We start from the raw sequence: 16,909 nt of genomic DNA on the forward strand, positions 1-16,909 counted from the left end.
GACTACCTGGAATTAGCTTCAAACCCCAGCGGGGTAAGAGCTCCATTCCCCAAGACTTTCCTCCCCTCGATGTGAGTTTCCAGTCTTGGGTCTCATGGATACCCACAACTTGCCTACAAAGTCAGGGGTTCCCACAGGCTTTCCCTTTCAGGTTTGCTGATCTGCTAAAATGGCTCATAAAACTCAAGAAGCCACTTGATTTACGATCATGGGTTTACTACAAAGGTTACAAATGACGAAGAGTTGCACAGGTCTTGAGGTCTCGAGGTCTCGAACATCCCAAGCACAGGAGCTTTTGTCGCCATGGAGTTGAGATGTGCCACCCCCACCATGTGGATATGTTTATCAACTGCCAATCTCTCTCTCGTCTCTGGAGGTTGGTGAGGTGGGGGAGTGGGAACTGAAAGTTCCATGCTCCAGAGATCCCGGGGAACTTAGGAGCTGTGTGCACTCATCGCACCTGGGTAAACTGAAACAGGAATCAATGGTGGCTTCTAAGTTTGCCCAGAGCTGACTTACACTTCTCAAAGTGTAGTCCTTGGTCTAGCAAGAGCAGTAGCAACTGAGCCTTTGTTAGAAATGCAAATTCTAAGACCCAACCACAGACCTGCTGCAGCTGAAACCTAGAAGCAGAGCCAGGCACTCCATGTTTTAAGGAACAAGCCCTTCCAGGGTGCTCTGAAACACACTCTAGCTTGAGAACCAGTGAGCCAAGGAATCTAGAGAAGCTGGTGTGCCTGGGTCTGATTGAAAGGGATGAGAAAAAACCCGCTGGGTAAGCCCAGAGGCACTGCTGTAGAGGACAGCACTCCGGATGGGGAGAACAGCAGGTGGGCTGCCCTGGGGAGTCAGAGGACAAAGGAAAGGTTGCAGGGCAGGGTCCCAGCATCACAGGCTAGAAGAGCAAGGCTAGGAAGTCCAGAGCTTAAAAACAGAAAGATGGGCTTTGAATCTGGGAGTGGCAGGAATGTATGCATGTGTATGTATATTTTTAAAAGGAAATGCCATTTTAAAAAGGACATTCATTTGCTGGAAAACAGAAACTGATCCAGAACAGTGCTGCTCCTCCCTCCTGAGAGCAGGAGCTGCTGTGAGACCTCGATTACAAGGGATTTGGGGCATATCATTGCCCACCCCTTGGTATACCCATGTCTGTGCTGGGTGCGACATGATGGTTCACAGAGCTGGTCCATTACTATCTCAGGGACACTGACAGCCGTGAGTTTCTGGGACATCACTTCCTTTTGCAGTGAATTTCACTGTGCAGCCATTTGGGTCATCGTGCACAGCCTCTGTGATCCTGTACACACCTGCGCATGTCTCTGGCCCGCTGAGTCCCACCTGAGCCGCAGCTGAGCCTTGACCAGCACCACTGATGAAGCGGGATCCTGTGCCCACTCAGGCTTCTGCAGATTCTGCTTCTGCTCTGTCTCCATCACAAGAACATATCTGCTGAATCAAGGTTCAGGCAGCTGAGCAGCATAATTCTAGAAGTTCACCCTCTTTACTGTAAAAAGTATCTGGGACAGGTCTCAATCAATTTAGAAGTTTATTTTGCCAAGGTTAAGGATATGCCAGGAAAAAGGAATACAGAATCTCAGAAACAGTCTGTGGCCTGTGCCTTTCTCCAAAGATGATTTAATTTGAGGGCTTCAATATTTAAAGGGGAGAAGTGGACTGGAGGGGAACGATTAAGGGTATGGTCCATTACTGGATCCACAGGTGGCAAGGGAAAAGGAACAGGCAGGAAATTGTCAATTGAGTATGCATCTCACTCAGTAAATTGGCACTGGACATGATAAGGTGAACATAGGTAGCTACCCGTGGGCGTGTTTAACCTTGTATCTGCAGCTTTCTTGTTAGGAACAAAAGGAAAGGTGCTTTTTGCATGACTCAGCTTTCAGCTTAAATTTTCCTTTCGGTGTAGTGAATCGGAATCCTGAGTTTTGATTTTCTTTCAGCATGTCTCTCGCCCCACTGTCTCGCCCCCTTTCAAAGGCCACTCCACCTGCCCGGGGGGGTGTTGGTCAAAGGCCAATCCCAAATCCATCTTTGGTTTTTCTAAATTGATCTTTTAGAACAGATGCTGAAGCTGCAAACTTACCAGTCCTAGACATATTTACTTGGACTGCCTTTCCGTTGCCTCAAGGAATTGAGGTCTGTCTTCAGTGAACGCCACCTTGGCCTTCCTGCTGTTAGTCTATAGTGGTTTAAATCTTGTTCTTTCATAGAAACATTCTTCTTCAAGAGGCTCAATATGTTTAAATAATTTTCTTACATTTCTAGAGTATGTATCAAAAACTTTTTTTTTTTTGGAGACAAAGTCTCACTCTGTCACCCAGGCTGGAATGCAGTAGCACAATCTTGGCTCGCTGCAACCTCCACCTCCCAGGTTCAGGCAAGTCTCCTGCCTCAGCCTCCTGAGTAGCTGGGATTACAGGCATGTGCCACCACGCCCAGCTAATTTTTGTATTTTTAGTAGAGATGGGGTCTCACCTTATTGTTCAAGCTGGTCTTGTACTCCTGACCTTGTGATCCGCCCGTCTCGGCCTCCCAAAGTGCTGGGATTACAGGCATGAGCCACCACGTCCGGCCTCAAAGTCATTTTTAAATAACCTATTCCTGATCAGATATCGCTAAAATCAAAGAAATAATTGCAAAATTCACCTGAAGGGAGCACCATATAAAAACCACTTACCTGGGTTAAATATATAATTCTGCCAGGTTAGCAGAGAGATGACTGATTTACAGAACTGCGAGGGTCCTATGTAACCTCTCTTTCTGCTTTATCAATGCTCAAAAGGCTAGAGGAAATGGGTGGTTTGCGGCTTGGAGCCATGAGCTCCTACGGTGGCTCCCTGCTTTGGAACTTAGGGGAGCTGCCCTCCTCTTTACACTTAAGAAAACAGACACTGTGTGGAGTACAACCTCCCTTCTGAACGGCCTTACTCCTTTTGACTAAACAACGCCAAAATGTCAAACTCGTTTTCAATGTACATTTTAGAGACTTTTAATTTTCCTTAAGCCAGGAGGGTTTTGACTTCCGTGGAACTGGCATTAGAGATTTTTGCGCCTGGTGTCTACAACCTGCTCCTTTGCTCCTCTGAGACAATCTCTTTATTGTATTTCCTTATGAGCAAACTCCGAGTCGTCGGAGTCTGTCTGGGCTGTACACGGCTTGGGCTGCAGAGGAATGAGAACAGGAGTTCCATCCAACCTGTAGGACTCCTTCGTCGGTCTTCCCAAGTGCAGCGATAAAATCATTTTTAGATCTAAATATATTTTGTGTTAATTTTAAATCAACACTAGTTTGGTTCTATTTCTTTTTCCCCTACTCCTTAACTTTTTCGAGACAGGGTTTCCCTTTGTCATCCAGGCAGGAGTGCAGTGAAGTGCCATCTCGGCTCACTGCAACTGATGCCTTCCAGGCTCCAGTGATCCTCCCCTCAGCCTCCCGAGTACCTGGGACTACAAGTGCGTACCGCCATGCCTGGCTGGTCTTTGTATTTTTTGTAGAGATGGGATTTTGCCATATTGCTCAGACTGGTCTCAAACTCCTGGACTTAAGCGATTCACATGCCTAAGCCTCTCATAGTGCTGGGATTACAGGTGTGAGCCACCACTCCTGGCCCTGCATTCACTCTTTAATATCATTCCTCGAAGTGTCTTTTAGTTATAGGCTCTTTTTTATTGTGGCAAAATATATGTGAAATTTGCCACTTTCACCATTTTTGAATGAACATTTTAGTACTGTGAGGCGCATTCGCACTGATGTACAACCGTCACCACCATCGTCTCCAGAACGTTTTCATCTTCTCAAATGGAAGCTCCGTGTCCATTAGACATTAGCTCCTAATTCGCCCTCCTCAGGACCCTGGCAACCACCATTCTACTCTCTGTCCTGATGAACTGACTACTCCTGGTCCCTTACTTAAGTTAAAGTCCCTTTGGGGTAAATTTAATTAATTGAAATGTTTGAACAAATATAGAGAAGGTCACAAAGTCTTGAATAGACGGAGGCTGAGAATCAAACACACTTCCATTTCCACTGACTTCCTTCTGTGCAACACCTGAGTCGTGACTGTGAAAGTTTGCCTTTCGGACTGAGCTCTGTGAACTCTCTGGTGACACACGGCTTGCTACTTTGTTGTCCATGTTTCCTGCTGATGTATTACTGTTTCTTGTTGTCACCTCAAATGGAAATGTGAAACAGGTTTATTTAATATTGGTGTTTCTGCTGAAAAACAGCTGGTGTTTTCAACTATGGCAAGAGTAGAAAACAAACCAGTAAATTTCATCACATGTATGATGACATCAATCGCAGAAGAGACGTTGTCTTTAAAGATGTTCAAATAAAAATGTGGAGGGAAAATATGTGCATCTTAGAATGAATGAAATTCGCTAATGACGACTTATGAAGACAGGTCAGAAAAGTGGAATATTGATAGTTGGCCTGTTGGTCATTAACACAGAGACATGTAAATGTGCCTAAGATTTTTTAAAAGAGATTTTATTAGGTCTTCACCTGCCTTTTATTGTGGGGCATGCGTGTGAGCCTTTATTCTGCATTTCTTCCTTTCCTACAGGACAGATGACCGTGAGAGAGGGCTGCTACAGAGACCTGAAGTTTCAAGTAAATATGTCCTTCTGCAATCCCAAGACCCGACCTGTCACAGGGGTGGTGCCTTGCAGAGTATCTGCCTGTCCTCCCAGGTAAGAAGCACCGTGTTCATCAAAGCAGGTTTCCCAGTTTGCAGATACCTTCAGTGAGTCTTGGAGTTCCTGAGTTTAGAAAGAGAAGTGCGGATTGCCATCGCGTCACTCATAAGAGCAGAGAAGCAAAGGGGACAAGAGCTGCCTGGACAAGGGACCTAGAGAGTATGTTTGGGCGGGAAGTGGTCTGGAAATTTTGTGCTTGTAAGTGGACGTTCTTAGAATGGTGTCCTGTTGGTTGTATTTGCGCTTTAACCAGTTGCAGGCTGGTAGGAGTGATAACACACCATGGTGGCAGCGATGCATTCTCTCTTAGCCTGCTGTGCTGTTCACCAGTGTGTGCTTTTCTTGCCAAATGAAACCTGCTAGAAGAACCCATCCCAAGGGCTACCAGGGGAAGGGACCCTGGGTTCCTCAGTGCCCTGCAAACATGCAGGGGTGAGGGCTGGAGCCACAGAAAACCGGGGCGCTTGTCATCCCGCTCTACTCTCACTGCTGCTGCCCCTAAGAGTTCCTAAACCCAAGCTTGGGTTCTCGGAGGTAGGAGGTGGGGAAAGACCCCTAGAGGCAGCCACGGTCCTACTGGGCTGTCAGGAGCCATCAAGTCTGGGCAAAACCTTGATCCTTCTGGTCCTCACTTTCTTCATCTTTACATGGGGACACATCACAGAGGGCTGTGAAAGGTGATGCAGGATTTTTCTCTGCCCCTTTGCTGGACTCCCAGCAGGGGCACCTCATCTCCTCGGCCTGCTATGCTCAGCCCCTTGTGGGAGGAAGCATGTGAGCTAAATGAGTACAGGATCCAGCTGGCCACTCTGAAGACACAGGAGAAAGCTGCGTGCAGAGCCCACGGCCAGATCAGGTGTGTTGCCAGGAGAGGAACATGGTGGTACCCAGGCAAGGGTGCCCAAACCCCAGATCTCCAGAGGGGGTGTCAATGTGCCAATTAGCTCTTTCAGTTCCATCATCCACAGCCCAGTGGACGGAGGTGTGTTAGCAGCTCGGTCAGCCCCTGACCCTGTAGTGTGGGGCAGCTGCCTTCCACCATCAGGGGCAAAGGGCCAGTGTGACAGCCTTTCTGGTACCCACACCCAGTGGGTCCCAAGCTCTAGTCCAGCATCCAAGAAGAATGAGGTCACGCTTGATGATTGAAGATGGTGAGGGTGGAGAATTGTATTGAGCAATGAAAACAGTTCTCAGCAGAGAGGGGAGCTGGAGAGGGGAGCTGGATAGGGGAGCTGGAGAGGGGAGGAGAACGGCAGGTCATCTTCTCCCGAAGACAGGAGGTCTCTTCCCTGAAGCCAGGCCATTTCCCCTCCTACCAACTGAGCCTGGGGTCTTTAGAGGAACAGAATGAAGAGGTGAAGAATTACAAAAAGCATGAAGGAGGGTTGGTCCCTGTGAAATCTATCTTGGTTTGCCAGATGGTGATCAGAGAAGTAAGGCTCCCGCCTTCCCACAGAGACTGGGAGACAGGGGTCCTCTCTTCAGATGTCAGCCGGAACAGACAGGAAATTCTTGGGAAGCCTTGAGATTTTTTGGACAGGCACCTTAAGTGGGGCTGGGGTCATCTTAGGGATGTTCCTTTGAGCTGTTAGAAACCATGTTTGTGTTTATTCATGACTTTAGAGGCCAAGGTGAGGCCTCATGGTGAAGAGGGCTCTGAGGAACTTGGCTAGAAGTTGGGCAAAGACAGAACATTGCTAACTGCTGCACCAGCCTGACCTCCCACCCCTGCTGACTGGACGGTGGGGTCTGCCTGTGTTTCAGTTGGTGTTGACATCACTGTGACCTTGACTGCAGGTCCTTGCCTTGCCATATGGGAGTTGGAAACATTGCGTTCTGTGCTGAATTTCTTTCCATACTGTGTTTAGTTCAGGTTTGTTAAGGAAGAAGCATCTGCGGCTCCTCAAGGCACCTGGTTACCAGTGCTGCGAAGCGGAGAAACCACTAAATTGACTTAAAGAAATCTGTGTGTGCGCATGTGTGTGTGTGCATATGGGACTTCCATATGCAGGAGGGACTGGGCTTACTATTTCCACGTGGAAGCCAATCCATCACAATGTTAATGTTAAAGCTCAGGGTAATTGGAAATGTTGATGAGTGCTTGCATGATATTTCTCCAGCTGGTCGTGTTAATGGATCAAGCATACCCTGGCAATCTAGTCAGCCCTGGTCTACTCGGTGAAGTCCATCTAGAGAGAATGCTAGAGAAAACTCACCCCAACGTGGGAAGAAGTTACCAACGTCTGGGATCCTAATTGTGTGCTTTGAAATATCACATAATTCGCTCTGAAGTGATAGTGGAGACGCCCCTGAAGAGGCCCCTTTGCATCTGCAAACCCCACAGTACTCAGGTGTAGAAAGCAGGAGAGCTGGTGGCCCCAGGGCAGCAGAGGGAGCAACTGTGGCCTTTCCCTAGGACGGGCCTGTGCCCTGCCACCTGGGGACATTGCTGGCAGCTGCTTCAGTGCTTTCTTGGAAAGAGCAGAAGAGTTCGTTTAAGTCATGGCTGCCCATTGGTGCAATCTGCGTGTTGGTTGGTTGCTTTCTTTCTTGCCACCTCCCCCATGCTGCTCACAGGTACGTCCGCCTTGGCACTCACAGTGAGAGGGACGTTGGGGATGGCTCCAGTGAGAAGGGAGCTCTTCTCCTCCTGGGGCTTTCTCTTCCTGGTGTTACCCCGACTCTTCTTCAACCAAACCTCAGGTAGAGCGTGCTCAACTGCAGGCTATGTGGCTGCTCGTTCACTGTCACTCTCAGTGTTTGCTGTTTCCATATTGTCTCACCCTGTTTCAAATCTGTCAAAATACCACTTTCCAAGCAAGACCATCATACAGTTATACTGAATTTCGATCATGGAAATCTAAGCAGCCTTGCGTGGTCAGGCAAACCTGCCCTTACCCCCAACCATTACCCAAGGCTGTCGTCCTCATCTCTTGTATCCGTTTAGATAAATCTTTGTTCCTGATGTAAAATATTCACACTTACTATGTGAAAAAAATCTCTTTGGAGTTGAAATGGGAGGAGCTCCCTTATCCCCGTTGCAGGGCGTGCGATGAGGGTGTGGCTTGCTTCTTTGGTGGCCCGCTGCTCAAACCGCTAGAAGGAGCAGGCAGATGGCAGGGTGTGGGGCTCCGACCCCACCGCAGCGTCGAGGGTGAATGTTTACAGCTGCTGAACTCGCAGTGGGCGTGTGTTACCGTGTGAGCTTCTGGTTTTGGCATCCCTAGGCAGCTCATGTCAATCAGCTCAATTAGACTCTCTGCCTTATCCCAAGGACAGAGGGCTTTCTGTAGAGGGTTCTTGCCTTGGTATATTAGAAAATTTGGATTACACTTGGGCTTGGAGAATGAGTACAAGGTTTTACCAAGTGCAGGTAGCTCTCAGCAAGGTGAATGGGGAGCCAGAAAGGGGATGGAGTGGGAAGGTGGTCCTTCCCATGGAGTTGGGCTACTCCACAGCTGAGCTCTCCTCGGACTGTTCTGGACAAACTCCGGCTGATGGTCTGCCAGCATCTGCTGGGGCCCGTCAGTGTGCTCCTCCACCAATGTGTTTTTCTCGACATCCAGCTGCTTGTCTAGTGCCCACTAGGGTCTCAGGGATTTTATAGGCACAGGATGGGGGCATTGTGGGCCAGGGCAGTCTTGGAAAATACAATATTTGGGCATGAAAACAGAAATTCCTGTCCTCACTAGGTCCGTGGGCACAGGCCTGAGGGTGGAGCCCTCACCAGGGACCCTGCCCTTCTCCCAGCACTTTCCTGCCCCACTCCCTTATCAGAATCAGATTTTTGCTTGTCCACTGACCTATCCCAAGGGATGAGAATCGTGCCTGGCTCATGTGGGACCTCAGTAGGTGTTTGTAGGAGACGTGGATGAACCATGGTCCCATTAGGCCAGGTAGAGACACTTCAGGCTTGTGGTGTGGCCGTGGGGAAGTGACTTCACCTCTTTGTGCCTCAGTTTGCCCGGCTGTGAGATGACAAAAAGAAAATGTGTGCAGTCACATGCCGTGATTATAAGCTCTGTGACCCCACTATCCCTTGGGGTTGCTCTGTAGGGAAGCTTGACAGGTCCTGTCTGGATTGCCACCATTGAGAAGCAGGCACTACTCAGACATCACAAAGCTTCTGGAATCAACTGTTCCTTAATACGTCTAAACCACATTTGTATGTTTCCACGTATCTCCTAAGTAAAGTATCTGCCTCACGTCAGCCTCCTTCAGGAGCTCCCTTGGGAAGACCCCAAGGTAAGAGCATTTGTGGTATTCTTGACTCACCATAGTGCTGCAGGTGAACGTCTCAACAGACACTTGGTCACCACAGCTCCTGCTACTGATGTGGTCAGTTCATCAACACTAAATCCACCTGTGTGATCCTTCCAATGTACCTACCTCTCTGTTCCTTGACTGTTCACTCAAATGGTCTCCCTGTTTCGGTCTCTTGCTCCTGCTGTCAACAATAATTGCCCAGAGGTATCCCTCAAGGTCAATCTCTCCTTCCTGTCTTTGTTAATAGAAGTCCCCCGCCTCAATACACTGCGTATACCCACATGCACGTAGATCCCTACTGGACGGGGTTTCTGTCCTCCCAGGCTGAGGTCCAGCCCATGGATGCGAGCCTGTGCTCTCAATGCTGAGCCTTCAAGAGGCAGCTGCTCATTCCTCTTCCTCTGCCCACCCCTGTGGCTGCACCAAGGCCTGGCCTTAGTGAGCAGCTGCAGTCCCTCAGGCAAGGGTCACCTCCTAGGGGAGTGGAGGACCAAGATGGAGGTAACCGAGCCTGGTGACCTGGAGCAGGTCCACGCTCCCCTGCTCCACAGTTGCCCACCAGCTCAGACTCATACAAAGGGAACTGCCCCCTCCCTTGTTAAACCATGCCTACTGGGTCTAGTTGGTGCAGCTCAGCCACTTTCGGAGCTCATATACACCTCACCTGTGATGCCTCGGTCCTGAACACCCCTCACCAGACAGGCCATGCCTCTTGTCATGCAGCTCCTGTGCTTCAGGACCCACACTGAAGTTGTCCTTCTGTCTCACTGGGTGGCTGGTCTTCCCACCACTCACTGCTCAGGACCCTGGAGTCCCCAGCAAGCCAAAGTCCATGGCAGTGCTGGAACCCTCGCCTCACCGGCCCTGAGCTGCCTTGCTTCACCCTCCCTCCCCTATACTGCCCTGGTCACCCCAGCCTGGATACCCTCAACTCTTGACCCACTCTGCACATAGAGCTCAGCACTTAAATGCTACCCCCAAAATCCCATGTTCTCACTCTACAGTGTGCTCACCCAAGGATGGTACACATCCTTCCTGTCCCTGGGTCATTTGCTCCCCACCTCCAGGACACTGGGTTCACATCCCCTCCAGTCTCCTCCCGTATCCTTGATCGTCCTGCCCCACACTCCGTCTGGGACCTCAAACTAAAGAGAAGGAAACAGTGACCAGCCCTTCCTCTTGCCAACATCTCCCTGTGCCTCCACCCGTCTGCTCTGCCCTCCCTCCCATCACAAGGGGCAGACAATCTCGCGCCTCTAGAGGAGCCTTTAGAAGTTACTATTTTTTCCATGTAAGTGACCCATTTTGCCCTGTGGTTCCTCTTGTTTTTCTGGCCGGGCTTCCTCTGCCTCCGCCTCTCTACTCTTGGTCTTTCTGGTATTCAGAGATTTGCAGCCGCAGATATCCCTGCATTCTGCTGGGTCCTGTATTCTACACTTAACTCTTTCAAACACAATTTCATACACACATGCTGGCAAGAGCACTGTGAGCTGGAAGAAAAGTGCAGTCCGGCAGCAGAGGGCCAGTCTAGGGGAAGCTGAGGTATCCACAGCAAGCAGGATCATGAGACTGAGGCTGCCCCAAATCCACTTCAAACTGGGGACCTCCATCCAGAGGCACCCTTTGGCATGTGGACCTCATTTTTTGGAATGTTGATATTGCCCTCTGAAAGGGGAAACTTTGAGACACTACAGAAGCCTCTCTGTGAACCCACGGCCATGCTTTCCTGGCTGGGAGAATCTTAAGAAAAATTGAGTGAATCTCCCCACCCCCAACCCATCACCCACAAATAGCAGGAGCCTGATCCCAAGTGGGGCTCAGGAGGTTTCTGTCTCCCGGGAGAAGCAAGATCTCCAGGCTCTCTTCTCGCAACTCTCCTGCATCGGAATTCTTTCTGTGGAGTGGTTTGGTTGGCAGGCATTATGTCCATGGGCCAGAGACAGACAAAGGCGCTGGGCGGCACCGCGTCTTGTCAAAGGTGCAGCAGTGACACTGCCTGTCTCCGTGGGCTCAACCCTGCCTTCCCCACTTCAGCGCAATCCAGGTCTCCTGTCTCCAAGGATAAGGTGCGGATTTCATGTAAACGCTCTCAGGTGTGATAAACACTCACTAAATCTTGGCTCTGATGTTGCTGTAAAAGGAGAAACAAATTCACAACAGTTACGTATCCAGTCTATAAAGCAAAACTATCCGTGGCAAAACACAGAATTATGAACCTACCTTGCATATATTAACGCTTGGGGATTGTTGATTTATTATATTATTTTATTTTAACAATTGAGTTCGGAACATAGAATTTAATTTAAAAATTTGCTTTACTTTTCTTCTGAAATGCAAAATATTTCTAGTATGTCCTGGATATTAACAATTTTTTGTACCTGATTAAATGAGCAGGAAACCCATGTTCCATTTCTCTGAGATTGGAGCGTGCATCTTTCTTATCGGATTCTGTCTCCCTGCGAGGCTTCCCTAGCCTCTAGGCTGCAGGTGCTCCGAGCTGTGTCCTCAGCAGCCTGGCAAAGCTGGAGCCGCAGCCCTGAGGGAATGGGCAGTGCTGTCCTTCTCCACAGTCCGTGCTCTGTCTGACACTAGTGGGGCTCAGCGGGGTGTAATCCGGTGTTTCGTGTTCAACTTGAAGGAGAGTCCCACGAGGACTGGGGAGTGGGACCTGTAAAGTATCTTAATCCGCAGCCTTCTCATGTTTAACTTAAATGAAAAAGGAAACCTGCTGTGCTGGCTGGTGCCCCGGCCTCCTCCTCAGCACCCAGAGGCTGTCCTGCCACTCAGGCTCCCACAATTGTATTGTTAGATGGAGTCCCCTAGGTCATAAATTGCTGTAGGGGGCAGGGTGTTATGTGTCCAGGAGTCTTCTTGCTGGAGATTCTCTTAAAACGTCTGTGCAGCCTCAGTCAGCAGGAGTATCCTGCAGAAATAGCAGGCGTCAGCAGTTCCCACCTGCCCTCCAGCTCCTGCTCCTCCCTCACACTGAGCCTCCTCCCTGTGCTGGCGTGGCCCAGACAGGCAGCCCTTGGCCCTCCCGCGGCTGCCCTGCCTCCATCTACATTCCAGCAGGAATCAGGCATTTTTATCACTTGGTTTTGAGACACGGATGATAAATCACACAAACATTTATTCCCTTTATACTTCTCAGTTTATCTAAATGGAGTGGCTCTTCAGACCATTCATCTTAAGTCTCGTTTTCTAAGCATTAACACTGATCACACACCTTCCTGGACAGGGGATTGAAGATACAAGAGGAAATGATTTCCAGATGGTAAATGGAGACTTCCCCTCTGTTTTCAGGACTCTTCTAGGGATGCCAAATAAGAGTCTAGGTGACACCCAGTAAGAGTCTGGATCACATATCGTGATCAAATGCTTTGTTTTCTCTGTAGCCCTCTCTCCACTTGATATTTGGATGCTTTATTCTTCTTGCTTACACAAGCCCATTAGTGGAATAATTCCTTTTACAACCAAGATACGTAGGTCCGTAGCTCTGCCTGCTGCATGCACGCTAGAAATGAAAGAGAAGACTCAGCAGGCAGCTTTATTTCCACTGCTTTCCTATAGAAACACGTGCAATGAAAAGAGGGGAGAAATTTCCTTTTCTGATGTTTCTTGTCTCTCTTCAATGTGAGACCCTGAAAATAACTAACCACTCAGTAATGTGCAGGTTACCAAGGGAATGAAAAGAAACCTGGTTGCTGAGGTGGTGTTTGTCTAGGAGAGGGTTTCATTCACAGGAATGCTGGAGAAGTGAACAGCTCCGTGCATTTAATTATCCAAGTAGCTGAGCGCTCCCAAGCAGTAGGATGGGCTTCCCGGGGGTGAGGGCCGCGTAGCCCATGGGCTCCCTGCTCAGAGGAGCCTCCAGTGTGATTTTATTCTCTGCTGTTGCTGATTCCGAAGGGTTTTTAACAAGGGACCTGGCACATTGGTTTTGCACTGGGACCCACGAATGGCACAGCCGGGGTGGCAGGCGGCCCCACTTCTGTGTCAGCACGGCTCTCTGGAATATTTGGGGATTGTATTAGGATGCTTGGTGTTTTAGCAACTCTACTCTGCATTCAGTACTGGAGCTCAGGAAGCTGTCGCACACTGTTGTCAAATCCTGGCTGTAAGCACAGGCAGCCATTCTCTGCTGTTACTTTCTTTTTGCTTCCGGGATGAGTGCCAGTTTTACTGAACTTTGGATTACTTGCAAGGGAAAGAAGTAACGGGACCTTCCAGAGTCGTTAGAGATTTTTTCTCTAGATCCCAAGGCTTTCCTGCTCTGCCAGGAGAGAGCCCAGTGGGATGGACACAGGACTATGTGTCTCACCCGCAGAAGCCACCTTGTTGAGGCCTATCTGATTGTCCTTGGGTGACCTGTTTGCCCACCACTGTGCCCTTTGCAAAGACATCTCACCAATCTCAAACTAATCAGGGAAACCAGACGTGCTACGGACCCTCCAGAATGAGTGCTGGGCCTGGCACAGTGGCTCACGCCTGTAATCCCAGCACTTTGGGACAAGTGGATAGCTTGAGCTCAGGCGTTCAAGACCAGACTGGGCAACACGGTGAAACCCCAGCGCTGCCAAAAATACAAAAAAAATTTGCTGATGTGGTGGCACACGCCTGTGCTCTCAACTACTTGGGAGGCAGAGGTGGGAGGATCACTTGAGCCCAGAGGCAGAGGTTGCACTGATTGTGCCACTGCACTCCAGCCTGGGCCACAGAGTGAAACCTTGCCTCAGAAAAATAAACTAAACGAAAATAAAAGAGAAACACTGTTAGGGAACTGCTCAGCTACAATGTGACGTCACCAGATCAGGTAGCAATGCCGTGACTTGAAACCGTCTAATCACTTCAATATGCTGACTCTGAGGCATAAAAGATGATCCTTACTATATCTCCCCTGGGGAAAATGTCACTTCACGCCAAAACAATGAGCTTGCATTGTATTTAATCAGGTACAGACATTGGCCTACAAACATCTCTAATGAAAGTCAATTATAACTGTAGACAAACACGACAAATCATAAGCCAGACTAAGTGGACGTATTTCATGAAACACTGGAATGTTAATATAGAAAGCATTGCAGGAGCTGTGGGGACATAACATTAACTTCCTAAATCTGAATGTGTCATCGTACATCTAAAGTGTGCCTTAAGTCATTCTGTAAAGTATTTTGTACTTCGGGTTTTTATTTTTCATTCGATTTTCATTTTGTTGTATGTGTATGTGTTTTGTTTTCTTTACTTACTTGTAAAGACTATTTTTTTTCCAGCAGTTTTATTTTCATAACAAAATTAAGCAGAAAGTAGAGTTCCCAGCTATTTCCTAGGCCCATGCACATCCACCCTTCCTCACCATCAACATTCCCCACCAGAGTGCTCCATTCGCTAAAGTTTATAAGAACCCACATTGACACATCCCTGTCACCCAAGTCCACAGTTTACATGGGCGTTCACTGAGTGTCGTATATTCTGTGGGTGTGGACAGACAGCCCGCCATGGTAGGATAATACAGAGGAGCTTTGCTGCCCTGCAGATCCTCCCGGCTCTGCCTGTTCATCCCTCCCTCCCCTCAGCCCCGGCAACCACTGACCTTTTTACTGTCTCCAGAGTGTTGTCTTTTCCTGAATGTCATAGAGCTGGAATCACACAGCATGTAATCTCTTCAGATTGGCTTCTGTCACTTAGTAACATGCATTTACGTCTCCTCTGTGTCTCTTTGTAGCTAATATTTTCTTAGCATTGAAGAACATTGAAGAACAAATCAATAATTTAGAACTGAGGCTCTACATTTCCAAATGTAGGGAAGCTTCGGAGTAAATTTTTTCTGTTATTTAAAATATTCTTACGTTGAAATAAAAGGAAGTTTTAAAGTTATCTTATTTTTGGCATTTTTGAGACTTCCTTTATGGCTTAGCAATGAGAGTTTTTATAAATATTCCCGTGAGAATTAAGGAATGTGTTCTGATTAGGGTTATTCATGTGGCGAGTAGATCAAATTCATCAGTTATTTTTTCAGATCTGTCACGTTCTTATATTTGTCTGCTTTCTCTGCTTCTGAGAGAAGTCTATTAAAATCTCACATTATGATTGATTGTTTTTCAATTTCTTCTCTTAGTTTTACTTTATAATTGACTTTAAAATGCCAATTTGTATTGTTATAGTTTCCATGTGAATTGTTCTTTCATTATTAAGTAATGACCATCCTTGTTTCTAATAATGCTTTCCAATTTATGATTTATTTTGTCTGAAATTAACATTATGAGCACTAGTTCCATTTATTATTATTATTTTTTGACCTGGCTTACATTTCTAAATTCTCTTTATTTTTAAATGTTTGTGTCATTAGGTTTTTCTATGTCTTTAGCAAATAGTATTCTGCTGGATTTTGATTTTACCCAGTGAAGAATCTATTTTTTTTTTGGAGACAGAGTCTCGTTCTGTTGCCCAGGCTGGAGTGCAGTAGCGCGATCTCAGCTTACTGCAACCTCCACCTCCTGGATTCAAGCGATTCTCCCGTCTTAGCCTCTCAAGTAGCTGGGATTATAGGCGGGTGCCACCACACCCAGCTAATTTGTGTATTTTTAGTAGAGATGGGGTTTTGCCATGTTGGTCAGTCTGGTCTTGAACTCCTGACCTCAGGTGATCCACCGTCTCAGACTCCCAAAATGCTGGGATTACAGGCATGAGCCACCACACGCAGCCAAATCTATCATTTTTAACATAAGCTGAATCTGTTCTCATGGAGTGTGGTTATATTTATTTGGATTTAGGTCCACCAATTTATTGTGTGTCTTCTATTTATCATGTCTTCTTTTCTTCTTGACATATCATGTCTTTATTCTCTTCCATTTCCACTACTGCTAGAAGTGATAAATTTTTCTCTAAGACAGACTTTAGTATAAATTACTGTAACTTGTTAATAACCAGGATTACTCACACATGATTAAATCTTAAAACTCTTAGAAATAAGTAATTTTTACAAAGACCTAAGTGCACTGTGATGAGCTTGAACTGAAGATTAAATCTCTTTGCAGTTCCATGATGCAATATTGCTAGATTTTCTGTGCACCATTCTTCAAAGAGTGTTGGAAAGCAAGTGGGCCAAGAGCCAGGGGCTACACAGCAGACACACTAGCAGGGAAGGTCTCTGGGGCTGGGCCAGCAAGCACAAGGGATAGCTTCCCTGACTCACACAGTGGGACTGCTCGCATTTGGAGTGGGGTCAGCCAGCGCTATTGAACCTAGAAACAGGACCCAGCACAACTGGCCCCAGAAAGGGAACGTCTCCCTCAGAGTATGGCCACTAGCCTCATTTTTCTCTTTCTTCTTGTCAAAAACAAGAAACAAAACAAACCAAGAAAAACACAAAGGAAAAAACTACTTCATTAACCCTGTGTTTAATAAGAATAAATATGTTTGTGTCACTGATTTCTTTCAAGATACTCATGTAGGCCTCATTTTCGAGAGCATTGAACTCTGTTAAAGAAAACATGGCTGAACTTTGCAGTCTTTGAAACATGCTTTGATTCTGAAAATCACAGATCCTAAATGTGTTGGACATGAAATTTATGAAGACGTCACTAATTTAGAATTTGTGACTTTCAATGAAAGAGTTGGATTGAAATCTCCCCTTATGCTGTCTCCCAGCATGAAGTTTGCTAATGTAATTTAAAAGAACAATCAAATGTCAGTGGAAGGCCAGATGCTACAATCACATCACAGAAGAAAACCAGGCTTCCTCCCTGTTCAGTGAGACAGCTTTCATCAGGGAGATTATGTATACCACAGTATGTGTTCAGTTACTCAGCAGATCGTTACTAGTGATAGACAGTCCAGCACCCGCCCCTTACTAGATGGTTTGGAAGTGGCCCCTGAGCTATAGGGCCAGGGAGCTAGAGGGGGATGGTTGTTCACCAGGCCGACC

The 16,909-nt window shown here is 47.4% G+C and overlaps 1 protein-coding gene across 1 annotated transcript in view; it reads left to right on the top strand.

Moving 5' to 3' along the window:
• The window catches only part of ADAMTS16 (ADAM metallopeptidase with thrombospondin type 1 motif 16), a 184,532-nt gene that overhangs the window by 125,838 nt on the left and 41,785 nt on the right, over positions 1 to 16,909 (top strand). The window contains exon 18 of the mRNA XM_064375850.1: positions 4,587 to 4,713. Coding sequence (XP_064231920.1) covers positions 4,587 to 4,713 — 127 coding nt within the window. The remainder of the gene's footprint in view (positions 1 to 4,586; positions 4,714 to 16,909) is intronic.

This window comes from Aotus nancymaae, unplaced genomic scaffold, assembly GCF_030222135.1.
Source record: "Aotus nancymaae isolate 86718 unplaced genomic scaffold, 86718_ANA_hifiasm-v0.15.2.pri h1tg000014l, whole genome shotgun sequence".
NCBI classification, from domain to species: Eukaryota; Metazoa; Chordata; class Mammalia; order Primates; family Aotidae; genus Aotus; species Aotus nancymaae.